The sequence below is a fragment of the Manacus candei genome, unplaced genomic scaffold, assembly GCF_025592945.1.
Source record: "Manacus candei isolate 608988 ecotype Guabito, Panama unplaced genomic scaffold, ASM2559294v1 h1tg000042l, whole genome shotgun sequence".
Lineage (NCBI taxonomy): Eukaryota > Metazoa > Chordata > Aves > Passeriformes > Pipridae > Manacus > Manacus candei.
In genome coordinates this window covers 3,800,915-3,828,406 of record NW_026138090.1, presented here as the reverse complement: position 1 = coordinate 3,828,406, position 27,492 = coordinate 3,800,915, and the positions used below count along the sequence as shown (strand labels likewise).

Below are 27,492 nucleotides of genomic sequence, written 5' to 3'. Positions count from 1 at the left end.
TGGACTGTTGAAGCCCATGACCAGAGAGGTTGTGGTGTCTCCATCATTAAAGATATTCAAAAACTGTCTGGACTTGGTCCTGGGACACCTGCTCCAGGCAACTCTCCTTGTTGAGCAGATGATCTCCAAGAAGTCCCTACCAACCTCAACCATTCTGCAGTTCTGTCTTGAGATTCCTGAAAAGCACCTCATAAATGAACATATAAGTACTACAAATACTTAGGGAGGGAGGAGGAGTCTCCAAGGTGATTGCCAGCAGACTCAGCAATGAACTTGTTGATGTTTGGTGGCAGTGAAGTTAAACGCTGTCTTCAAAACTCAACCCTAGCCTGAATACAGCTGAATTCCTTCTCTAGATATTGTGACCAAAAAGTAATCGAAATACATGATAAAATTCTATCATTTGAGTACTGAAAAGGAATAGCAGTCTAGTCCCAAACCTTCCATTTATGTCATGTTCCCCTCTGCTTTGATCTGACAGACACACTAATAATGTCATAAGGTATAACATATATAATATAAAATTGTGTTGTATTGTATTGTATACAGCTCCAAGTGTGTGCCCCTGTTGAGAACAGGAGTTTATCCACCAACTCCCACTGAAGGTCACCATGGGCTCACCATGACTAATAACTTTGATGGCACAGTTTTTCCCTGGAACAGTGATCTGATCCACCTAGGTGCTACACTGAGTTGTGGTGGATCAGAGACTGGGAGGAAAAGTTACATTTCAGATGCTACTTTGAGCAAACGCAAGCTTGAAGATGTGAAATGCGATTCTTTAGTATGGTTACCTGCCCAGCTGGCCTCCAACAAAAAGTATTAGCTTGAGACTTAATATGCATTTCAGGTCACTGTTAGACTGCAAGCTGAGGCACGGATGTGAACACAGCTCTTGCTTCTGCCCTAAAGAAAGAAAATGAAAAACATACAAGAGCATCTATGGCGCCAAAGAAAGCACAAAGTTTATGAGTTTGATGGGAACAACAAATTGCCTCTCAGCTCTATTATTATTAATTTCCCTAAACAAAACACTTCTATGAAGATGATAAACGAATCATTGAGAGTAACTTCATCAGAATATTGAAATTATAAAAAGAAAAATCCCAAAGATTAAAAAAGAAAAGAAACCTTTGAATTTAGGATAAGCAAACAAAGTTTGAAAGACGGGAATTTATCCCAATGTAATCCAGAAAGCCCAAACGCCAAACAATCTGGAAATACTCAATTGAATACTTGCAATGCTGATCCAGATGGTCCTTCTTCCCAACCCCCACAGCTATAAAAAATTGTTATCGTCACAGTAATTCAGTCTGGTTGAGAGGCCACACCAACACAGGGACTCAGATGTGTTGGGCAGGGCACACACCCAGAGGGATGTAGGTGGACTGCCAGGGATGTCCAGAGCTTGGAGGAAGCATAATATGGTTGGAACAGTGTGTCCCCTTATACCTATGATAGCAATCCTAGTGTCCTAGGATTGCTTTTGGGCAGCACAGGCCTGTGTTGTCTCCTCGTGGAAAGATCCCCAAAAATATCCTCACAAGACCAATATCGTTCTGTGGATGCCCAGTCAAACTGGAAGGCAGGCCTGGCCTGAAGGAAGAAATTCAGTGTAGGCATAACCAGAGAGGGTAGGACTGTCTACACTGCACAAGAGCTGTGGCTGAAAGCCCTGTGTAGAATATCTCCTCCTCACCTTTGCCTGAATGTGGAGGCCCTGAACCACACGGGTCTATCCCTGCTCAGGTTGGATGGTCTTCCAAGTTGGGCACCTGCACATCCTCTGCTTCAATAGGTGTCACTGTTACGCAAAACTCCTCTTGGCCTGCAAAAGGAGCTGCCCACAGCCCATTGGAGCCCTCATTCTGCCAAGGGACAGTGCTGGAGAGCAAAGGAGCTGAGAAATGGGCTTGGCATAGCATGAATAAAGGCTGATGTATGGAGTAAGTGCATACCAACACTCTGGAAGCCTTCAAAATAAGGATGGTCCCCTTCCCTCCAGTGCAAACATGGCTGTGGATTTTGGCAAGGTTGCAAGCAAAACATTTTCTGCAGCCGCATCTTGGTCTTGTCCCTCTGGCTTCTCTGTACTGATGTTTTATCTCGTTTGCTACAAACAGCCAAGAATTTGTGGCTGAGCACATAGCAGTGAAGAAAACGTACAAAGATCAAGTAAATACTGATATGACACCATCAGGGTGTCTTGCATCAGGATTTCAGTGGTCCTGAGGTGATCTTCCACTCTGTCTCACTGGGAGTTGGGAAAAGCTCAGTGCACACTGAGTGACCACTGAGCCTACAAAGGAACCCGTGATTTTAAAACCAAGACACAAGAGGAAGGTTTTCCTGGCTGAGATTCTAAGTTCATTGTGAAATGTGGGTGAGACCTTTATCCACTGTAAGTCTGCAGAATTTGAGCCAAACCCAGAGAGTAACTTACACACGGGTGTGAGTGTGGTCCTTAGTACGAAGGGACGATCAGAGTTCAGGCTTGTGTCATGTGGGAAGACTGTACAGTCTTCCTAGAGGATCTGCTGCTCCTCCTGACAGTGCAAATCATGTGTCTGTGCCTCAGTATCACAACACCACCTCCAACACACTCCCAGCCAGCATTTTTGTACATGGATGTACTTTTCCAAAGATGTACCTTGCCATGGATGTGCTTTTCCAGAGCACAAACTGGAGGCTATTTCATCTGTCCTGGTACAACCCACTATCAAATCCTAATTCTGTGGCCATAGTTGCATATCACAGCTTTCAGAGAGTTATGGTTGTGGGGGTTGTTTCTTCATTCACAATATGAAAGCTTTATAAGTTAGTTTGCTTTTCTCCTCACATTACCAAGAGTTGGCCATTGTCATTGCTGTTTGTTTCAGCTCTGCTACTGAACCAGATGTCTAAAACCACCTGACTTTGACCTCAAGCACTGACCCACCTCCCTGCTTAGGACGTTGGTTTTGCCACCTATTTTAAGAGGGGAGGAATTCTTGTGTGCCAGTGAGTGAAAAACTGGCAGAAATAACAGTGGAGAAAATTAAGAATAAATTAAGAATAAAAAGAAAGTAATAACAAACCCCAGGAACACAATCTGAAAGAAAATTAAGCCAATGGCAGAGCAGATACAACAACCTATAGAGACCATTGCTGGCTGCAAAGGTAGTCAGAAACATTAGAGAAAATCCTGTCTCCTTTGATTATTCCCATCACAGGGTGTGTAAGTCACCAGGACCAGATCAAAAGTACAGCAATCTCCAACAACTACATCCCCTTTCCCCAGCCCTGCAGAGATATTCCCAGTGCCCAGGAGACAGCCATGTCTCCACGTGTTGACATTCAACATAATTTCCAATGACAGCTTTAGGAAACATCTGAAGGACAAATCACCCTTTTTATCCACGTACATATGGAGCACGTACAAATTGGGTAGGAAGAAAATCTCACTATCCCCCTTTGGGTCATAAAGGAATATCATTGCATAAAATACAGTGGAGCAGTGAAGCAGCCATAGAAATGATTCACTCCCTTTGCATACGGGTCGAGACTCATGCACTCAGAAACATCAGACTTCACATCAGGGTGATTTAATTGGGTTTATTGGAGGAAAACAATTAGTCATCCCTTTAAATTGTCATTATGATAGAAATCTCGATATGTATACATGATTGTCAAGGCAGAGAACCACTTGCGATGTAGCCCCATTAACAATTTGCAGTACTGCAAACTCATTATGCAGATAAAACTTTTGCGATGCCTTAATACATGCATGGAGTAAATACACATTCTCCCTTCTTTTTGGACATAGATGCTGTTATGAACTTGTATCAATCACAAGACCTGCAATATTAGGCACACTGACATTCCTTGATTAAGATTTAAGCCTTTGTAGAAAACATGCTTGCATTTTCATTAGAAGTCAACCGAGGGATATTTTGCAGTTGGGTGTATTTGGGGAGTCACTATTCTTGGCAGACTAGGCTTTTTTTTATTGTTTGCTGACTCAAATAAAAGACCTATCTTAAAAAAAGGCCCAAATGGAACAAAATGTTGTTTCTCAGCTAGAGGCCAATGTACAGCAGGTCACTGATGTTGGGGTGACCAGAAACATGAGTCGCACCGTTATCTCTGACTGAGCTGCAACCCTTCCACAGTCTCCACTTTGGGGATCATGCTACAGCTCGATCTAGTAAGATATAGCATGTGTGATGCCACACTGGGCTCAGGGGATGCAAGATAAGAGATGGAAAAGCTCAGAGCTGTTCTGAGCAACCCCCTAGGAGTTCCCACCCACCACAGCACACAATCCACCTCCTCACGGAGCCTTGCACCAGGTGCTGCCTCAGCAATCTGAATTCACGTTAATTTACAAACATTATTAGCGATGATTTTTTTGTGCTGCCATATAGTGCTTCAGCGATGGCACAGCATCCTAGCTAAGCACCAGACTTAAGGTAGGCTCAAGACTTCTTGGTGCTTTTGGCCACCATGGAGCAGTCCCTTGCATAATTTCCAAGGACCATGCCACCCCCATGGTGCCTGCTCTCCAGCCCTGCTCCTTGGCACGCCCTTGCCAGGAACCCAGAGCAACTTCCCAGTCCTTTCAGATGGTTCATCTTTGAGTGTTGAGAACTGCAGTATCTTTGACACAGCAACCACTCAGGACCTGGGACCAATGCCCTGCTGATGCCCACAGGAGGTTTGGGCTGGAGCTAATGCAAGCACCATGGATCCATCCTGTACCCTGCCTTGGAAAGACTAGCACAAATGAAAATGGGTTAATGATTAAGGGAAGAGAAGGCAAGGGTATAGTTTGCAAGAAGGCAAAGTACTACGCCAAACTCTTCCATGGATAAATGGTGGTACTATTTGGATGTTCAAGGATTAAGGTGGTGATGCTCTGGAAAGGATGGGATAGTTTAGCTCAGCTCTCTGTCCTATTTTGTGCAGGCAAAGAATCACAGCATCTTGGTCCCCAAAATGCAGTTCATTCTGCAAGAGGTGAGAAAGCAATATCTTGTAGGAAGAGAAAAGTATTAAGAATTAAGTGAACCAGTCTAAATTTTCATTAGGAAAAACAATCCAAAATAAAAAAAGAAAAAACAAAGAGACACACCAACATGTTTCTTGGTAGCCCTGGGTGTTTTTGACCCAGGGAAAGAATTTCTGATGCAGATCAAATTTTTAAGTGTTGTGTTAAAAATGGGGTTCTCACCTCCTCAGCTCCCTGTTTCTAGACATGTGTATGTGACTGCTGCATAATTTTAAGCTGATCTGGATGGTGACTCTTCCTGTACATGCTGCAGAGCATTCAACAGAAAGACAAAACACATTACCAGGCTTTGCAGTATCTTGTTTACAAAACATCAGCTTTTGCATTTACTCAAACTCAATGATGGATTTCGAGTTACAGATACATTGAGTAATTTAAAAGCAAAACACAGAAGTAATCCCCTCAGAGAAAAGGTTGGGTTGAATGTGCATGAAGAAAAGGCTTGGGAAATACAGAAACAGTGAACAGCAGTTTAATACATGCAGTGCAGTATCATGCATTTATTGGACAGTTGATGTCATCATTATTTCAGCAGTGTTTTTTCACAACACTTGTGAGCGTACATGCCCTGATGCCACTCTGGAGTATGGAAAAACTGTAAGAGCTGTTCTTCTGACCTTAGCGTTTATGAAGAGGAGGAAAAAAAAGCTACCTGGACAGGTAAGTGGCATGGTTCATGGTGGGGAAGGGGATCTTGAAAACCAGAGTCTGGGCTAAAGAGCCTCTGTCCTCTATTACGAGCACTATTTACACAGCTTTGACCCAACTGTGCAAAGTCAGACCAAAAGACCTGAACCAGCTTGTGATCTCCCACTGCTGGGACCTGTGACTCCCGGGGCCACAATGCACATACACACACACATGTACACGTGCACACACGCGTGTCACAGAGACCAGACCACCCTGGTAGACAGGATGGAAAGGCAGGACCCAGCTGCAGGGATTTGAGGGAAAACAAAAGGGATTGTGCAAACCTTGTTGCTGGGCACGAAATATGGGATGACTGATTTACCAGGGGAAACTCTGTTCGTGCAGCATTTGTGAGCAGGTTGCTGTTTCCTCACTCAGCCTTTGCTGACAGTGATTTGCCAACTAATCCCCCGCTCTCGGTCTTGATGCTGTTTTCCTTGGACACCGTAGTCTCCATGTGTGCTTCTGCTTTTTGCTTGGATGAGAGTAACTCAGCATCAAGTTTCTGGTGTAAATAAGCATGACAACAAAGGCAAAACTGCCTTCCCGTGAATAGTCCCTAGTTTCTGGGATGCATTCAGGCCCCAGTTCAAATGGGTAAATATGCATGGGATCAAGAATGCAAGTAATTGCATCAAATGAGAATTTCCATATGATGAATGGAAGCTGTTTCCGTACCTTGGGGCTCAGCCTAGAAACTCTTATTTTGCCAGTAGATGAATCTCCTAATTCTTTGGAAAGAGCAAAAGGAACAGGTTACAGCCTGCATGATCTTACTGGCAAAGTCAATCTGGTGTTTTTATGTTGTGCTCATCCAGTGCTGCTCAGGGCTGGAGCTGTTATCACAGGATGAAGTAATACCACAGGTTTCCCTAGAGCAGAACTAGTTAGTGCCAAGTTCACATCAAAGAACAATATTCTCTCTGCTTGCCAATGGCTGAAAGGTATCTGGTTTTCCCTGGGGGTTTGTTTCCTTAAAAATAGGAAAGGGACAGTCTCAGGGCCAGCTGCCACTGCGTTTCGTGGGCATCCTGGAGGCCCATGTTCTGATTGGCAGAGGGTTTGGGGAGAAAAGGCTAAAATCAGGGGTCACGTTGGTTCCTGGGACAGAAAAAAACCTTTGGACAAGATCCAAACTCCCTCAGGGCCAGGCAGGGGCCAAGAAGAAATGCTGTCAATAGCCGTGGAGGTACACAGGACACATGCACAGTGGAAGCCCCTATCCAATACCTACTGCAGAACTACATGGAGATGTCTACCAGTGGGCTGACACCTCTTTTTGTGGTTTGATTCACATCAGGAACGAACCTGTACCATTGCTTGGTTTTATTTCGGCACCACAACCATAACAGACACACACAAGGCATAGGTAAAATCCTACTTTTTTTTTTTTTTTCTGTACCCACTACTCTAATGGCACCTGTACAACAGCAACCAGGACAGAAGAGACATCAGCAGCATAGTAAGACAGTCTCAAGAAACCAACCCTGCCAGGTTTTCCCCATACTTTTACTTCCCCGTTAGCCATGCTGCAGGGCCAAAATCCATTTCGTGCTGCAGAAGGGGTGATCCAGCAGAGAGTTAGGATGCACTGGGAATGAAGTCACATGCAAAATCATCAGCAGAAGCCCCTGCCACTGCAATACTGACTTTCAGCTCGCAGAGTTCACGGGTAGCCTGTCCTCACAATGTCTTCTGCAGGCTAAGGGGCCAGCTGGAGCTTTTCTGGATTTTTTTTGTTTTGTTTTGTTTTCCCAGCAAGAGCACTGCTGTTGGCATCAGAGATGGCCTCTGTGACTCTGGAGGTAAAAATCAACAATCAAAGCTGCAAGCAAAGAAAAAGAAGGGGAAGGAGCTGAGGAAAACAAGTTACAAAGGAAAAACACATAGGTACCAGTAAAGTAAAGCAGAAAAGGGTAACAGAGAGAGTCCAGGCTGAAGTCCTCATGCAAGCAGCAAATCACAGATTGTTTAGTAGGACAGTTCATTGGAAAAGAGCCCAGAGTGATTTTTCTACCTACTCCTTCATGGCAAGGCCAGCTGGGGATTTGTTTTGAATCTTCTACTTTAGGGCCATCAGCCCTTTTCCTCCATGGACACATTATTTACTCCACCTTTGCATTCCCCTGTGAGAGTGGCTGAGCAGAGGTGGACTGGGCCAGGGGAAGGACATGCAATGGCACCGGAGCATTGCTGGAAAGCAATGCTGGAGTGTTTGCCTGACCAGGATGTGCTTGCCAAGGGGCAAATATCTCCAGCCCCCTCCAAAAATCTGGCCTGGGTGCTGCCAAGTCATCTCAGTTAACAGATTTACCCAGAAATAAACAGAGAAGTTTTAACCAACTGATACTTAAAGAGAAATCTCTAAGCTTTCGGTGAACCCCAGTCAGATCTCCAGCTGTATATCACTGATACAAAAGAAGAGCTTCCCACCACCAAAACTGTAGCAGATAGAAACAATTTTGCTTTTAAGGGTTTCTGTTTCTTGTCTTAAGATCCCAGCAGTTGATAGCAAGCCAGAGAGAATGATGATAAATTACACAACTAAGGCAGAATATTACTTGCAGAAACAAAACCAAATCACTCTAATTCCAAATGTGGAAGGAAAGAATAACCTTCCCAACAAAAAACCACACAAAACATCTAGCAAGGAGGGGCAGCCAGTGTATAGGGACCCCCCATCTGCAGGACAGCATGTCTGCGTTCGCTCCTGTCACTGCTCTTTGGAGATGAAAATCTATTTGCTTTTCTTTTTTTTCTTCAAGATACATTTAGACACTGTATTTTGATCAGTGGCCACAGCAACTGCTGAGGTCAAGTTCAAACCAGACCTCAGGTTTCAGAAGAGAAGGTGCTGAGGGAATACTTGAGCCCTAACCTTTAAAACTGCTGTACAAACATAAAACTATTCCCTAGGAGGTTGGATATTAGGAAGAATTTTTTTGCAGAGAGAGTAATCAGATATTGGAATGGGCTGCCCAGGGAGGTGGTGGATTCACTGTCCCAGGAGGTTTTTAAGATGAGACTGGATGTGGCACTTAGTGCCATGGTCTGGGAACCACAGTGGTGTTGGATCAAGGGTTCGACTTGATGATCTCAGAGGTCTTTTCCAACCCGGTTGATCCTATGATTCTATGATTCTAGCCAAATCCTACTTTTGGTTAAACATGGGGAACTCCACTGATGCCAAACTGGGAGACTGTCTATTTATGTCCCTGAAGCTGGAGCAGAATAAAATGCTGGGCTTGTGAAATCACGGGGGTTCAAAATACCTTGAACTTCTTGGAGTCTCTCAAAACTAAAACTTTCTTAACCAGGCTGGCAAAATAAAGTAGCCTTAGAATGAGACATAAAGAGCTCTGATGTACATGCTGATAAAAGTATATGGTGGCAATGGCCAGGGGATGGGGACAGTAGATGTGGAGTTTTGCTATGAAACCCCAAGAGTTCAGTACCTGATATCTTTCCTCAAATGAGAAGCTGAAGTTGAAGCCTTTCTGCGTGAGCATCCATGCCAGCTGCAACACGGTGGGGTGCACCAGTGGTCCCAGAGGCTCACTCGGATGTGCCACAGTGCTATGAAAATGGGAATATTGAGGAAGCTAGAGATCTACCTGGTGCAACAGCTCTAAGTGCCACCAAAGGAATGGCTATTTTAAACAAAGTCAGTGCTCACTGACACATGGTTTTCCAGCTTTTAGCACTCAAAGTACGATGGATGAAATCCTGGCTCTGCCACCTGAAGCCAACTGACTGAAGATGAAGCAGGATTTTGAAGTCTCAATGAAAAATAACATATCTTATGGCTTTTCCCAGCACAGTCACTACTGCCTGATACGTTCAGCTCTGACTGTGACTGGCTTTCACAATTTCTGTGGAGGATATATGAGGCAAAGTATGGCAATAGAGCATGCTGCGGGGAATGGGTTGTGCCTCTAGGGGCATGGACCTGTCTGGGGTGCAAGATGTTCACAGTGCTCAGTGAATGGTGCCTGCCTCTGTCACCTGCCTCCCTTCTCACCTCCTCAAAGGAAAATCACGGATGGGAATGGTGCTGAAGTAACCTGGAACCCTTCAGCACATCTGGGCAGATTTGCTCTCCTCTCTGTTTCAAACTGCTTTAATGCACAGTGACACAACAGTCCTGGTTGCCGTTCCTAAATTATGCACCACAACAAAAAGCCTGGGAAGTGCATGCATTCAGTAATTAAAAAATGGGTAAACTGAGCTTGCTTTGGTGTATGAGCCAGAGGGGAAGCCAGAGTCAGCCCACCTGTGCCTGTGTCTTTCAGCGAGATCCTACTTTCCCAGCTCAGCACTCCCTGTCAAGCCTGGGCCAGAGATAAGCACGATGGAGCCACACATCAGATCCTGCACTTTGCACCCAAGAACCTGCCAGTGCTTCACAGAGGGGTTCAAGCATCAGCCCTCTTCTCTGCCCAGGGTGAAAACCTGGCACACAGAGATTAAAGTCCGCACTTTTCTATTTGGTTTCCGATACACAGCTTTGGCCACTCTGGGAGGTGCTGAGCATCAGCAATGCCATGCAAAGCCCCAAGGAACTGTGGGTGCTCAGTACCTCTGTCATGGAACCCTTGGACTAGATGCACCCCATGCCAGAGGCCAGACTGGTGAATTAAATGTCATGCTTGAGGGCAGCACAGTAAGTCAGTGACAGAGGATGATGACTCCCTGCCACACATCTTCCTTTACTTCCACTCTGCTTGTAATACACAGTGACTCGAAGGAGAGGAGCTGCAGGATGAGACCATGCTCTGCCATGTCCTTTGCTCAGCTCTGCCCAGCTCTGGCCTGACACCATGTACCTGCCTCTCTTCTGAAACAAAGCTGCTGATCCCAAGCACTAAAAGAATGAGGCCAAGCATGAGTTGGCTCCCATCTGATGTCAACGTAACTCTCACCGTGGCTTTGAAAGAGAAGGATGGGAGGGAAAGCAGCAGTTTCTTAATCTGAGCAGGAGGGAAAGCAGCAGTTTCTTAATCTGAGCAGTAACAGCTCTGCTAAAGCCAGACAGACTTGCAGTCCAATTTGAGGAGTAAGAAATGGCATGCCATTGAAATCCTCCCATGTTGCAAAGTTAACGTTGATTCCTACCTATAGAAATAGCCTATCCCCCAGCAAACTGGAAGGAGGGACATTACTGGAAGTAATTTTTAAAAGAAAAAAAATAATGCTCAGAAAAGTATCTCTATTTAAATAATCCAGTTGAGATGTTCGTAGTTAATGGAAAAAAATACAACATATACTGTTACCTACACTGAGAAAAGAGTAAATCACTGGGGAAAAGAATGAGTGTTCATTAGTTAGAACATTGCTAGACTCACATACATATATATACTTATATATATATGTATATATGTACAGCACCAGAGACTGTTAGATCCGTTCCCCCTGGAGTCATTTGCAGTTTGTGATAAATGAAACATTTCAGAATTGCAGTATAAAATATGGCCATAAAAAAATCTTCTTTCTTCTAGTCCTTCGCTGAGCGTGTGCCTCGGGGTGGAACAGCACCGGGGCCACCTGCCAGCCCAGCCTCCTGCCCGCTCCTCGCCGGCCCCGCTCTCACTTGCTCCCTGTGTGCACTGTGGTCACTGTGGTGGGTCTGGGTCTCCGGTCCCCTCCGACCGCAGAAACGCCTGAAGAAGCAGATGAAACAAAACTACAGAGAGTGGATGGAGACATACCTAAAAGGAAAGCCAGAAACACAGTTAGAAATGTTATTTTTTTTGGAGGCGGGAGTGTGGGCAAAGCTGAGTTTCTTGCGTAGCGAGCTACAGAGCGGAGGGGATTGCAGCTGGAGAAGGGGACTGCAGTTGGAGAAGGGGACTGCAGCTGGAGAAAGTGCTGCTGCTCTTCCTGCAGTGGTGGGTTGGTTGGGAACCTCCACAGGGCATCTTCTGCCCTCCCGGCCCACGGCTGTCCACCTACTGCCACCACCAGCAGTGCATACACACGACACAGTGACTCAATGTCCAGCTTTGGTACGTGTTCAACCAGACCAATTCCACATTTCTGGGGCTGAAGAAAAAGAGTTGTGGGATTCAAAAATCCCTCCAGCATTGTGCTTGCTCAGAATAATTTCCTTGTGAGTATATTAAAGATGATTAAACTTCTCATCATGGCCATGTAGCTAAACGAACAGACTATGCACCGGGACTAAAAACATCTCCCCTGGCATCCTGAAAAGCTGCTGATAAAGAAGTAGAGTGGGTCAAATTCGTTGCTGAGTTCCAGTAAGCCTAGAGGGAATGCAAATTTATGTGACTTCAATATCATTCTAGCGACAGCTTACGTCGCTCCAGGCCTTGCTGGTATGTCTCCAGGAGTTCCAGCTGAGATGTAGGTTGATGGAAGTTGAGTATCTGTTGAGTAGCAGTATTCTGGTGCAAGAAAAGCTGATGAGAGGGCACCTGGCCTGGTCACCTTGCTCTGACAAGATGCAGCACCAGAGAAATTAGAAATACAGTTCATTTTCCCAGACTGGTGAATAAAGGATGGATGAAACCTATATTAATACATTCTCAGACTGGAGTTTGATATGGCCTTTTGACTTCTCAGGATCTTTTTGATGCTTGTTAGGACTTCTTTCCATGCTTCAAGATGGCATTTCAGTCTCAGGGACAATTATGCTCTACCTATACTCGGTCACATCCCATTTCCCATTGACATTTGCCACCTTGGCTTCATACTGCAATTTACCTACTACCTTAAAAATATAGAGAACTAGGACCTGCAATTAATCTTGGCAGTCCAATCATGTCTAAACTAAATACCCCCACCACAGACTGAGAATCAGACCAATACACTTGAGAAATCCTGTCTGATTCCCTTAGGCTGTCCTGACAGGTAGCACAGTCCAGCCTAATGCATGATCTCTGCTCTGCCCTACTGCAGAGAACAGACTAAGGATGCAGCCCAACATAACCTACTCTCAGGCAAAGGCTGTACTTAATTGTCTTCAATGATGTGAAATTGCTGCATTCAAAACTATTTGGAAAGCTCATTAAATGTCTATTAATAGCATTAGGCAGCACTCTATTGTGTAATGGTGGCACAGCTGGTTCATGTAACTTGATGCATGGGATCTTTCTTGTGCAAGAAATCAGTCCCCAGAGAAAACTGCTGAAAGAGGCAAGACAGAGACCTCAGAGGTTTCCTTTTCCTCAGCAGGAGGTGTTTGGTGAAATACATTTGATCCGTCAGATCCCTCAACTCCTTGTATTTGCTGCTGGTTCTCCTCATTGGTTCTCTGGGGCTCCAGCATCTCCTAACTCTTTAATTAATTTCTTTGAGGAAGGGAAGCTCTTCTGTATTGGCCACAAAGCTGGACTTAAACTGGGATGCTTGGAAATATTTCAATATTTTTCTGCTTCATATTTCTGGCATATAAAAACTCATCCTATCTTAACACATTTGGTTTAATTCTTCTTGTCCTGATTGAACATCTGCAAAATATGGTTGGATTGTGTACAGGGACCTGCTGGGTTCTGTAGTGATAAAACAGATTTTGTTCTCCCACCCTTCTTGTTCACACATGTTTTTACACTGTTCAGACTATTCAGTGCCATTAATTAACACCATCTGAGATTAATTAAATGGAGGGATGGAGATTATTCACCCACCAGTTTAACAGCAAAACATGCATCAGGTGCTCTAGACCTGACTGGGGTCCAGCCTTGCCATACTGCGGCAGGAACCAAAATCAAGGCATGTTTCTGCCCTGTAAGTGATTTTCTACATCACAGAATGGCCAGTGCATGGTTAGAAGTGCTTTGAGGATGGTCAGCACTGCATTGCTCCTTTGCAAGTGGCAGGTGTGTGCCAGAAGCACAGCAATGTTTTTTGGCAGCAGCTGTAGGATTTGCCACTGGGCATCACAAACTGGACACTGGGCATGAATTCCCATCAGGCCCAGGATGCAGAGGGAAGGGGTTCTTCTCTGGCTCAGCCACAGCACGAGCTGGCAAAAACATCTCACAGAGCACCCAGAAGGCCAGTCCCACCCCAGGCATGAGGGAAACTGTGCCCATGACAGCAAGAGAAACCACAGCTTCCACACAGAGCCATGGGGACTGTGGCTGGTGTCGTGACCTCTTCAAGGAGCAAGGATTGGCAAGCAGGGGTGGCAGAAGCAGACAGCAGAACGATCCAAAATCCATCCTGAATAACAGATGCTTTCAGTTCCAGAATAGTGCAGGGTATAGTCTAGAAACGACCATTTCACTCCACAGTGAAGCAAGCACTGACTGGCAATACCAAAATCTACTACCACTCTTTTTTGGTGTCACACCTTAAAATAATCTCCTCTAACTACAAACTCCACATCCCTCCATTTCATTATATAAAAATCTCTACATATGGACCTAAGGGAATAAACTAAATGCTCAGAAGCCAGAGAATAAATAGGCTTCATTGCAAAGGATGTATTTCTGTCTTCCAAATAATCCCTTTGCTGCCATGTCTCTTTCCCTGGCATTCAGGAAAAAGATATATCCCAAACATCTGAGTCCATTGTGCAGCTTGTAAATTTCAATTATAGCATATAACAAAAGTGGCAGAGAGCCAAGTCCTGCTGTGGTGCAGAGAGCCCGAGTCCTGCTCAGACAAATGAGCCTCTTTATGTAGGAGCTTAACTTGGCCCAGGAAAGATGGAAGCTGGGTCCCACTAGCAGGATCGGCCTCCTCCATGAAAAATGGAAATGGAAAGTAAACCAATTTTTACAGAAAAATGCCCTATCATAATACTGGAAACTCAAACATAAACAGTTTGAGTAAACTTTTTCAGATTTCAACCAAATACAAAACTTTGTTGCTGTGGGAGTCTGGGTCTTTTTCCCAAGCGAAAGCCCTTTTTCTCCACAAGAAAGGGTGTTTTTCTCTCAAAAATGCACCAAGCTAAAACCTCTCTTTTTTTTTTTTTTTAGTGCGTAAACTTTTCCAACTGAAACATTGTTTCTCAGGCCAGCCAAAAGTGATAACCTAGGTCCGCTTTAAAGTCCTTGTTTTAAACACCTGCTTGCACAAAGCCAAACCTACTGGCAGTGAGGACTGCAGCCTGGGGGTCAAGGCGAAAATGGGGATCCCGCAGATTTGCTCATGGTAAGAGCTTTCCCAGGATGTTGGCTACTCACAATCTTTCCGTGTGGCTGCCTCAGGGATCGGTGTGGCGAGGCTGAGGGTGCTGGACACGCCGGCGCTGGCACTGTCCAGGCTGCTGCCGAGGTGTAGCCGCCTCATGTGCCGCACGACTGCCGTGGCGTTAAACGCTTGCTGGGGAAAAATAACAAGAAAGAAATAAAGAATAATAAAAAAAAAAAACGGAGGTGGAAAGTTACTTCTGCTCCCCTCCCGGCTGCTCAGAATGTCAGAGGTGAATGAGCCCATTATCTTTCAAATTTTTCCTGAATTCTAGTTTCTAGGCTAGGAACAGCATTTTCAAGCTGTATGCATCTCTGCACTGGTCCTGCTCCCTGTCGTTACTCCCGGTACTCAGCTGGCAGCCTACAGGCAAAGCCATATTTGAACTATCCTCCTCTGCCCCAACACACAGGGTGTTCTCATTGCTTCCTGTCCCCCCGTGGTGCTGACCCTGACCTCACATATAACCGTGAGTGTTTTAGCGATGAGCAGCCCCATCTCTCGCCATTTCATTTGGTACTTGGGGAATACCATCCTGTACAAAAGCCCCTGCAGGCCCTTAAGTCTGGACCAACTATTTTGACCAGAATTTTGGGCCACAAGAGCACTAACATGCTGAAAGGGTGCCTGTACAGCTGCTACATTAGCAGAGCCGTGTCTCAGTGTCATCCCCAAGGACAGGTCACTTACTCTCCATTTGCTTTTTGCAAAGTTCTTCCGGATCTGAGCGCTGACCGACTCGTGGATGTTTTTGTTGAGTGCTGTATCACCAGCAATCCTGAAATGGACAGAGCAGGCACATTTTAAGAGATCTTTTTCTTTCCTTGAGTACTCTTTACTTTTTCTCCTCAACAGAGAGGCTGGTCCCAGGTGTGACTGCACCTGCAGTGATGACGATTTCATTCACACAAGGGCTCAAACTTCTCACCACCGTCTCTGCTGGCAGCAGTGGTGGAAAATCTGGGGCAATAAATGCAAGTGTAGATAAGGCTTATAGGTCTGGCAGCTACAAATAGGTATGGCCTGATTTTGTTGGTGTACTGCTGCTTTCTATCACCATTACAACCCTGGATGAAGACATTCTACCTTTTTTTTCTTGACATCTGAAGATTTAACATTAACAGGCTGAGACTACTTTTAGCCTCAGCCATGCAGAAGCTTCCAGAGCCACTCCAACCTGTCTGATTTCTGTTTGCACTGGAGATTGTCCTGCCACCCCGCAACATACATAGTCATTCATCATGATTAATGTGGATTTACAGTAAAGCAGATACATGGACTCTCACTAAAGCAGCACAGACTGCACAAAAAATTGAGCTGAACAACACTTAACCTAAAAAATTGATTGATCTTGCATAGTTCCTTTAACATATAAAGACACATTCAAATCTTCACTAAACACTATTATTTCAAGGGAATTTTATTGATTTGTTTAACTCCTCAAGGCGTAAGATCTGTCAGAAGAGCAGGTAACACAGTGAACTGATGTTGGGCCATGTTGTGGGGTATTAAGTACTCTCTAATGTAGGTGATGCAAGGAGGCAAAGATTGCCTTCTATGTTGTATGTGATGCTTTCAGAAATCAATTTTTCAGCCCCAGTGTAGAAAAACAATGCCCATTAGCAATAAAAAATTGTAAGAAATTGAATAATCCATCAAGGCCAGAGTCTCTCAGTCTAGGGAGCTCCAATAAGGGAGCTCCAATAAGGAGTTCCAATCAGAGGGTCTGGGGGACTCAGCAGTCATCTAGTCCTTCTCCCCACTCCAGCTCTGTCAAAATAATTTTGACAAGTATTTGGCTAACCAGTCCCTAAAGATCCCCAAAAGATAGAGACTCCTCAGGCAAACAATTCCAGGGCCTCACTATCTCCCAGAAGACATGGAAAATAGTTTATTCCCTTTGTCTTTGAAGCATCCTTTCACATATTTGAAGACTGTTATCATGACTTCTCTCTGTCTTCTCTTCTCTAGACTAAACAAACTGATTCTTTCACTGTTTCTTCATAACTCATATTTTCTAATCCTCTGATCTAGTGAGCTCCTCTGGATTTTCTCCAACTAGTCCACATCTTCTGTAGAGGGTTGCACCCGAACTGTTCTCTGTTTTCCAACTAAGGCAGCAGAATGGCAGCATTGCTTTTTGTTTCTTAAGAGGTGAAACTGCTTACATACTTCAGCCTGCTGTTTCCATTTATGTGTCCCGTGAATTGGAGACAGCTCGTCCATTTCACCCAGATCATTCCAAACTGTAACCCTGTTCTTCAAGGGACATGCTGCTTTTCCTGCCTTCGTGTCCATGGCACATCTAAGAAGCACTCTCTGAAACCAGACTTCTCCAAATTGTTGTCCTCCTTCCTGCTGGCAACAGTCACCCAGGATCATGATCAGAGGGGTGAGAGGAACTAATTACTTTCAGGAGAAAGGAATAAATCCTCATCTCCCAAGAGGGGAGACCCACCAATCCCATCCTGTTGCTCATCTACATTGGGTCATTCAAGAGTACTGAAGCCAGCAGGATGGTGGAACAGGGCTCCCATTCAGGGTAGCTCTAATCCAGCTGGGAAGGGCCCTGTCTGACTGCCACCACCATGTAGCTTCTACCTCAAGTAGACAGAAGAACTGGACAAAGTATGGCTCCCAAATGGCACCTGACTTCCTCCCCTGGGTCCCTGTGCTGTTGACAGAGAAGAGAAGGTGTTTGGCTGAGAACTGGATGATCTTCAGATCTTTCTCTGAAGGTGATTCCTTCTGATCACTTCTCCCATTGACAGGGAGCCAAGTTGGTCTGGATTTCCAACTGGGGCCAGGCAACTAAAAGCTTGGTGAGGTAGTATCTGGGTTAAGCCTCATGTTCACTGTTTCATCCTCTGTCCTGCACAGTAAATACTGCTGCCAGGCTCAGCACAGACCCTGATGGATCCCATGCAGCATACACTCCCAGACAGGCCCTAGCAGAGTTTCCCAGTGGGAATGCAAACTGCTAGTCAGAGTCACTCTGAAATGTCATGAGCACTCTGCTCCCTGCAGAAACACCTCCTCGGTGAAGGCAGGTGCCCTCAACACATACCAGTTGGGATCACTGGCTGTCATACCACAGATCTCAGGAGAAAACTAAGCCGACAACTTAATATGTGGACAGCTACAAGCCAAACCATCCATTCAGTAACTGATCAAAAAGACCAAGAGAGAAAATTCACTTACACTTGCAAAGAACATTTTTCCTCCAAAGTTAATGATGCATTTTCCTTTATGAACAAGTTGATTAACAAGCTCCATAAGCACAGATCCTGTTTTCCACTTGCCAAATTTTATTTTGGAACAAGTTCTTGGGGCATGATACCCTTGCCAGTTCTTCCAGAAGATTGTTCTTGTCAGTCTCCACAAGGACTTGAAAATGCATTTTTGCCATATGAAACTTTCGATCAGGCGTGTAGCTCCAATATTTGTCAGGCTATATTTGTTTTTTTAGCTTACGATCATTTTCTGAAATGCTGGTGGTTTCAATAAGAAACTGCTGATTCCAATAGTTCACAAACTGTCTTCTACCACCCCTAACTCTATATTCACTATGCAATTCTTGTAATTCCAGGAAAATAGTATCGGTATTTGGGCGTTTTCCAAATAGGCGGAATAGTACTTGTTTACTTCACAGGGGAATGGACAGACATCCTGTGAAGCCCTCAGATGCTACAGTGGTGTGACCATCCTACATCTAAGCATTAGCACCTTGGAGATGCTAGCTTTAAATCAGAGCAAAATAACAGCCCTTCTGGGGTAATTCAGTGCAGCAGGATCTGTTCAAACCTGTGCTGGTATGCTGAACAGTGTGGCTCAAACGCAGCCCTGGCTGCCAAAGCCAGGGGTGGGATTGTTCCCCAAGCTGCCTCTGAAGAACTATCCTGTTAATCTTGTGATTCTGTAACATGAGGACTGCGCTTTTATGCTGCATTTTGCACTTGGAGGATTTTGAAGCTTTTATAAAATAACACTTGTGGTGTTATAGTGTTTATAGTACAGTTTTTACCTCTTGGAAAACAAAACCAGTGTTAACATCCATTTGTTGTTTGTTGGTGTTTTGTTGGAGATGTGATGGTTTGAGGACACAGAAGAAGGGGAGGTAAGCAGGGAGAAGCAGTATCTTTTGTACTTAACAGGTAGAGCTTGAAAAATGAGATAGGTTTTTGGGCACCTACCCTGAGGTGGGTATCATGAGCACCATCGCATCTATACTGAATGTATTTAAAAATGAACTTTAGTTCCCTTGCTGAAAAGACAATGAATGAAATTTAACAGGTTTTAGCACATGTTATAATTACTCTTCCCCTTTTCCCTAAGTCTCCAAGTCCATAGGCTATAAACCATCTTGCTTTTTTTCCTTTTAGGCCAAAATCCCTTAGCACCTTTCTTTCTCCCTTTCCATCACAACACATCCTTTGCCTGCAGGAATCATCTCCATTTTCACTGAGAAACAATAATCAACTTGAGCTGATCAAACTGATGCATATCTAATAAAACCCTGAGCAGTAGTTCCTGGCTTTGCAGTTAACTTTGAAGTTAACTATGTCAGCACTGAAGTTTGTTTTTATCAACTGTACTAGCTGGCCCAGTAAAAGATATTGCTTCTATCTATCACACACACATACAAAAATAAAATTAAACTAATCAGAATAATGCATCATCTGCTATCATGCTGAATATCATCCAGAAGTGAGCAAGGACTGATTAGTCTAAGTGGAACCTGGCTTTTCTCTCAGGGTTCCAGTTCTGCAGCACCCACAAGCAGCTACATCCTAACAGTGGTTTGGGGCATAGAATTAGATACCAAGAGCCACAGTCTAATGATTTTCCATTCCAAATACATCCACTGAAACTAAGAAAGTTATTTCTCTTGAATAAGCATAACAAATCTCATACTGCACATGAGAGGAATCTAATCTAATGATCAAATATTATTTCACAGTATCTAATTTATTTTAGCTCTCTAGCTGAGTTCAAACTTATCACACCAATTTATCTGGCTGTACCACTTCTAAGCTTTGAGGGGAACCTCCAACAAAGACAAACCAGTAAATTTCCTTTTGGACAGTTCTTTATTAGCATGCTGCAAGCATATGTCTCATTCTCCCTGCCCATGACAGCAGGCAAAGTCTTTCATCTACCATTATTTTCTGAGCCCTCGTGCTGAAGGCAGCCAACTCAAATGCTGTGCTGGCCAAACAGTGCTTGGAAATACTCTTCAGTATGATGACAGGAAACATGGAGTTAGCTGTAATGGATAATGCTGAAGGATCATAACTCTTCTATATGTACACACACACATATATATATCTACATGTACACGCATGTATGTGTATAAATATACACACACACGTTCTGTATCAGTGATGTTCCAAAATAAATAGAGTGCAGGGATGAACTCGATAAGTTTGATTTAATGTTGTAAACATCAGCAGCTCCCTTCAGGAAGGCCTTTTCACACTTCAAACAGTACCGTCTGAGAAGTGAGTTCTCTGTAAACCACGTCCTTTCCCTGGGTGGAAATTATTATCTGGCTTGTGCTCTCTGGCACATAATAAACACTGAGGGTCATGGCCATAATTTGCAGAGACTCAGTCCTTGCCAAAGCTTTGTGATTCTTCAGTGTAGGCGTGGATGGATGTCGGCATGTCCCAAGTGTCCTCTGTCCCTTTGCACAAGCAACGGGGAAAGGCGAGGACCACACTCGTACCTGCAGACACAGGAGTCTACCTGGGGCCACAACCTCCCTCTCCCTTATACAATTCATACAGGGAGGCAGCATATACATCACTCTTTAATTTAGATGCCCCAGGTTGCCTTCAATGCTATAACTGGCTTCAGCACACAGCTCTAAATCCCATTTAAGTTCACTTGGTTAATGCATGACAGAGCAAGTAAATTCATGGCACCCCTTCCAACTTTTATGTTAGCTTTCTAACTGTTGGACTTTGTCCTTGCCCCCTGAGCACTCTTTTTGTTCCTTCTGATCTCAGCCTGGAGGCTGAATTTGGCTCTGCAGGGCACACTTTGATAATCCTTGTGGGTCCCTTCCAACTAAGGATATTCTAGGTTTCTATGATTCTACAGATTCTCAGGTTTCTGCTGCTCACCCTTAATCACTTCAGACTGAGCCACTGCCCTAAACAGGGTGTGGGTTCTGATATGGCAATATATTTAATAAACTTAATTGCTGTCATTAATATGAGCCAGGGAAACATTAAAATGTATCAAGCTGCAGCAAAAGTACTCCACTCTTTTGTTACCTTCACTTTCCATGTCCTTTTCGAAAAGTCACCAGTGGAACAACCAAGCAGAACACTGCACCTTTGCAACACACCATGAACAGTGCAAACCTCACTGAAATATACACTATAAAATAATTAAGTTTTCCAGTGAAAGCATAAGTCACCTGTACATTAAACTGGAGAAATCTGTATAAATGGATTGTACAGGCTGGGGTGGAATCATTATACCAACAAGTCTCACATATTATACTGTTTCAGCTACCATACTTCACTGCAATTATTAGCCTCCTTTTCTGCCAACTCTGAGTTTAACATACCGTCCCTCTGCCAAGGCCATTTGATTATAAATAGCAAAACATCACGTAAATGCAGGCATGTGGGGAGCAGATACAGCACAGAAAAGCAGGCCATTGGGAAGAAGTATTTACTTTTATTAGGGTCTGTTCCTGTGCAAACATTTAGTCATGCAAATAGCTGTCTATTCTAGAGCAGTTTTCCAAAATTCAGAAAGATTATTAACCTTAAAAGCATAAATGTAATATCTTGCAAGATCCAGTTCTTGCAAGCCCTGTTTGGAAGTTTTAAATAAAAACATGGTAATTGAAATAAAAGGTGTATTTTGGAATTGGCTTGTTCTCCACAAATGTTACATAAGAAACAACAAAGCCTCATGGCAATGTCAGGCACAGTTAACCACTTTTATCACAATCAGATTATAAAATCAGTGTTAAGTATTCTTGATTTGATAGTTTTCCTCCTAATTTGTGGCTTATTGCAAAGATCTGATACTGCAAGGGAAGATACCACAGGGGGAAGAAAATAAGAAAGCTGGAAAATGTTACTACATGGAGCTACTTCATCATATGTGTTAATCATCTACCATTTGCACAGCACCAGTGACTCAGGTAGATCTGTGTTCTGCTGGTGAGACAAGGAGACAAACCCCAACTCTCACTAAAGTCTGGCAAAACTCCTGTTAACCTCAGTGGAATCAGGATTTCACTTCATGACAATGCTGGGGTTCAAAGATGCTTCTCCAGTTACGTTGCTTGTGCAGACAAAAGAGGTGCTTTTTATGAGATGCCATTAAGGACTACTTGCAGTGCAAGCACTTGGGAAAAGCATATAATTTATGGGGCCCTGTGAAGTCTGCTCTGATCACCTCTTCCCACTAAGCCAATAGTCTTATGTACCTCACTACCATGGATAACACACAGAGAAGACAATGCTATGTCAGCACTGTGGAGGGTGATGTGGCTAATGGGGGTTGAAAATGGGTACACTGAAAAATACATGCTCATCTGACAAGGTGGTGTGGGATGCCCCCATCATAAAAGGTGGAATCATGAGAGGAACTCAAACCTGCACTTGCTGGAAACTTAAACATGACCAGGCTGAGAGAAGGACACAGATGACCATTGAGAGGAAAAACAGAGATCTACCCCTCCTCCACCAAAAAGGCCTTTCCCTCCTTCCAAGAGCAGGAGAGAATGCCATTGCAACAGATGTAATGGCTAGAATGAGAGAAGAAACATCAAAACCCCCACTATTTCCTGACATAAGCAATCTGTGTGGAAAATGATTCTTGAGCAATGCTTTGGCAAAAGGAGACCCTATCACTGACTCTGAAATAACAGATAATATTTGGGTGAGTAGCCTTGATTATCCAAAAAGGCATTTATCACTACAGTATCCAAACCCTCCACAAGATCACTGCACTACTCTCCAGAGAGGTCCATAACAGCAACATCTGTGTTACGGAAAGAAGCTTTTCAGAGCAAAGGGGAATGAGCCATCAAGTTTTGCTCACAAGTGCAGTGGGGAGGACAGAAGCAGATCTGAAGCCATAGGTCAGGAAACCTCCATGCTTTGCTTCCACTATACAACTGTCATAGAAGTACAGATTCGTAGAAAGGCTTGGGTTGAAAGGGACCTTAAAGATCATCTAGTTCCCACCTCCCTGTCCTGTAATCCACTGGCACATACTGCCTCTGTGTCAAAGGGAGGTGGGTTTGGGATGTGGGGTGGAAGTATGGTGCACATTTGAAGCCTCTCTACTGCAGTACCATTTGCATGTCTGACATTTCAGACATGACCCTGAGCTGTGCTTTACATGGCTGGGAAGCAGCCCTTCAAGTGAACCACTATCTGGCAAAGTCAGCCTGGCAGAAGACGACCCCCTGACACAGAAATTGGGGAAAGACTCTCTTGGGAGATTGTTTTTACATCAAAGAATGAATTCTGTAGAAAACAGTAAGAATTATGAAGCAGTCTGTGAGTTTCCATCGGCCCTTGGCCATGTCATGCAAAAGAAAAAAAAAAAAACCAAGAAGAAAAGGAATGAAAATTCTTTTTATCATTTTGTTCCTTTTGGAGGGCCCAAAAGCTGTGTGTGTTGCAAGTGCCACGTTTCTTTGTTGCACTCCAGCAACCAACACAGATGTAGCAGGGCCAAGAGCTGGATTCTTTTTTTTGTGTGTGTGTATGTATCTTGGATGTAAGGCTTTGGAAAATTTGCCTCTGAGTTGTACAAATGGTCACCTCACTCCCGCTGGGAGTTGCATTCCCATTGTTTATTCTGTATTGCTAATATTGAGTTCTGTAATGTTTAATTTCCCAAAGCTCAGATTTTTCTTCATCTCCCATAAACTGGATTTTGTTACTCAAATTTTCTTTTTGTCACACAAACAGTGCAAAAGGAAATGGTATTTGGGGCAATTGTGATAGTATAAAAACAGTCTAATATGCATCTGGGAAGAAAATGTCATGCCATTGACTTTTTTCTGTTGCTGCTATTATAAAAACAAAAATAATATCTCACCTCATATTTAACATTCCCTTCCCTAAAAGACTTGGATTCAGAGCCCATGTGAGGGTGCAGGTGGTAGTGTGGGGTGATGCTCTCAGTCACTCAGGGCTGGTCAAAAGTAAATGACCCAGTCCTGTTCCAGCTGCATAAACCTTGGGTAACGTTGGTAAAGTCACTCATATGAAAAGGCATCATCTAATTTAAAGCATTTTAGGGAGGTCTAAATTACAAATGCAGTCAGATCAAGTACTCTTCTGTAGGCCCTGCAGAGAGACAGCATTGCTACTGCTAAATCACCTTCAGCTCATTCCTCTCTAGCCTATCTCTTCCATTCAACAACAGGGGATAACCAGCATGTGGAAACAGCTCCGTACTGCAAGCAGGAGGTGGACTATTTGTGAAGCACAGATGAGGATTTCCTACTTCATGGGATACTCTAAAGGACTCTGATATTACCTTGGCAAGGACCTCATGAGCAGGTTGATATCAAGCCTTCTGCACACCCACGGAATTCGACCTTTGGCCCCCAGCTATGATTTCTGGGTTCAGTCATTTGGGCATACGCCACTGCTGCACTGCAGTCAACGTACACAATCCAGCATTTTACTAATCCTTACACAGATACTCAACAGGCTGGTGCATGAGATTAAAGTCCATCACGGTCTTCCAGGAAAAACTGGAGGACAAAGGCAGGGTTTTTACAATAAAAGCACTAAATTATTTAGTAGAGTATGTTACAGGAAAACGACTTCCACCCACAAATGTAAAATGATGCCCTCTGCCCTGAGGGTTTCACACAGCAGTGACTGCTGCTTACCAAGGGTGCCGTGCTGCTTGCTCACAGGTGTATCTTTTATTAGGGTCCTTCTCCATCAAATTGCGAATGAAGTCTTTAGCTGCAAAAAAAAAGAGAATAAATGAAAGCAACAGAATTGATGCCCAGTTCTGCTGATGGATGATCAGCCAACAGGCTACCAAGTGCCACCTGGCCACAGCACAAGAAAATGGTCCTAGGCCACTTGTCATTTATTAATATAGATATAACCAAAAGGACTAAGGACCAAATCCAAACTGTTTAGTACAGCAGATAAAAGCTGAAGGCATCTACTCCTGAAGGTATATTTATGAGTAGAATGGATAATTCAGAGTCAGCAGAGTACAAGCCTGGCAGCTCCCAGCTCCCTGGTCAGCCACGTGCCTCTTATCAGCTTTGTGGCCTGAATGTGGTCACATCATTGCAGTTGCTGGTAAACTGAGTGGGAAAAGCAGGAAGGAGGTCAGATGCCACAGCAAGAGAAGCTTCACGTTGCTCACTCCAAGCAGTCACACACATGGACAGCTGTGAGGACATGTTGTGTATTTAAAAAGAATTTAGTGAGGCAAATGGACTCCCTTGAGCACGAGGCAGTATGTTTTTAATTGACACTATAATGGAAGGGAGATTGCAGCATGGCATGCATCCAGTAGTGTCAGGACAGTGTAGCTGAAGGAGCCACAGCAAAGCCAAATATGGCAGGAAAATCTTTGTGCTGATTTAGGTGCTGGACTTTCCCCCAAAAGGCAAAGGGGTCTGCCAGCAGACCTTCATATTTTCTCTGAAAACCCTTATAGGCTTAAAAAACTTCTCATCACATATATTTTTAAGCAATCCTTCACAATGATATCTGGACTGCAGATGTAAGCAGCATGAAATGTTGCTCTCTGTGCAGATAAGAGCATATATAATAATCTCTATAATAAAAACAACTTTTATCTCCCCTACCTCAATCAGTAGTACTAATGAATCAGAAAACTGCATTTCTAGAGATATTTTTATATGATGAAATATTCTTAGAATTCATTTCTTCTCCTGCATGAAATGGTAGATGTTTTCCCGGGTTGGAAAGAGCGAGGACACTGAGCTTGTGTGACCCCTTGGAGACCACACAGCACGTCAGTGACACATGCAGGGTGCAATGCTGAATGTGTCCCTCCTGTCACCAATGGACACTGATGCTGGCAGGCCATGAGCCATGCTGCAGCCAGAAGCCTTTAGCCATATCTGCCTGTAACATGTTGGTGTATTTGACCCTCTGCCAGATTGACCAGAGCAGGGACAGACGGGCACTGTGGGTTAAATATCTTCTGCACTGGGTGGGGAGCTGGGTGAGCATATGTGAAGCTAACTGGATCCAACCACATGGACAGTCCACTCAGTTTCTGGATCTGCTCATCTCATCCACCTCATTTGGAAGCCAATGATTTCCTGGTTTTTTTGCTGCACACGCTGCAGTCCCACTTTGGAGCTGCAGTGCAGCGTCAGTAACAGAGCCAAAACAGTTTGCCACCTTATTATTAATGACACTTAAACCATCTGCTTCTCATTTGTATTTGACTGAGAAATTAAACTGCTTTTTCTTCTTGGGACAGTCTTCTGACATCTTCATCTTCTGTCTCAGGTATGTTTTAGTGCTTTATGTGTGGCTGGACAAAATTGTATTTAATTTGCTCTCCTGCAGAAACAAATTCCCAGAACTATTTAAGCTGAGAGAAATGCACATTCCCAATAGTCTTCAGTCAAAAGGAGCTCTGGACATGATGGAAGGGACATTCTCACGCCCAGAGGAGGATATAAGCAATAGACATACATGGATGTATGGTTGTTGCAATTAAAGGAGCAGTAACTACTTACCAGACTCAGAGATGTCATCCCAATATGGAGAGTCAAACTCATACTCTGCCTTAAGGATCTGCTCAAAGAGTTTGGAGTCATTTTCATCATAGAAAGGAGGATATCCACAGAGGCTAATGGTGAACAAGAAAAGAGAGATGTAATCATTGGACCCATCTTTGTCAAGAAGAAAGAGGGAGGGAGAAAAAGGAGAAACTCTTGCTTAAGTCTTGACCCATTGAGTTTTCAAGTAGGCAAGTGCTAACATGAAAGAAGTTTGTTCAGGGGTACATAAAGCCACTTCTGAAGACTGGCACTGTCCTGAACAAAGAGGAATTCTGCTTAGAAACCTGGTGCTGTTGATCCCATGTTGACTGATGCAGATATCCTAGTCTCTCTCTGCATTCTTTTGTGTGTTTAACTAGACGAATAGTTTTATTACATAGACCTGTCCCTTTCCTATACATGTAGTAGGAGGAGATTTCATGAGCTACACCTTACATCCACAGAGCCCCAACCGTCAGCACATCCAGCATACCTGGTGTGCAAAGCAGGACAAAGAGCCCTGCAGAGCTATCAGGCACAGGGTAGGATGCATCTGCAGGTTGTGCTGGGCTCTGCGTCCCCAGGCACAGCGAGAAGGATGTCTAGGAGTCAGAGTCAGTCCCCCTCTGCAGCAGAGCCTGCAAGGGCTGGACATGGACATGCTGCTGACAGAGATACACTGAGAGCCTCTCCCTTTCTCACTTCTGCAAGTGATTTTGCTGACCACGTCCGACTGCCTGCCTTGCCTAAGGCTAACAACAGTCCTGTCCTGTTTTTCAGTGTTTATAATCAGACTTCTCAACAAGCCTAAGCCCAGGACAAG

At 44.1% G+C, this 27,492-nt stretch overlaps 1 protein-coding gene across 3 annotated transcripts in view; it reads right to left on the bottom strand.

Moving 5' to 3' along the window:
- Positions 1-3,575: 3,575 nt before the first annotated feature.
- CAMK1D (calcium/calmodulin dependent protein kinase ID) overlaps positions 3,576-27,492 on the bottom strand; it is a 216,708-nt gene continuing 192,791 nt past the window's right edge. The window contains exons 7-11 of one of the 3 annotated variants that reach the window (XM_051795201.1): positions 26,646-26,758; positions 24,792-24,870; positions 15,593-15,680; positions 14,896-15,034; positions 3,576-11,448 (exon numbers count right to left, since the gene is read on the bottom strand). In XM_051795201.1, coding sequence (XP_051651161.1) covers positions 11,327-11,448; positions 14,896-15,034; positions 15,593-15,680; positions 24,792-24,870; positions 26,646-26,758 — 541 coding nt within the window. In that variant the 3' untranslated portion in view covers positions 3,576-11,326. The remainder of the gene's footprint in view (positions 11,449-14,895; positions 15,035-15,592; positions 15,681-24,791; positions 24,871-26,645; positions 26,759-27,492) is intronic. The other 2 variants (XM_051795202.1, XM_051795203.1) reach the window with 2 other exon arrangements.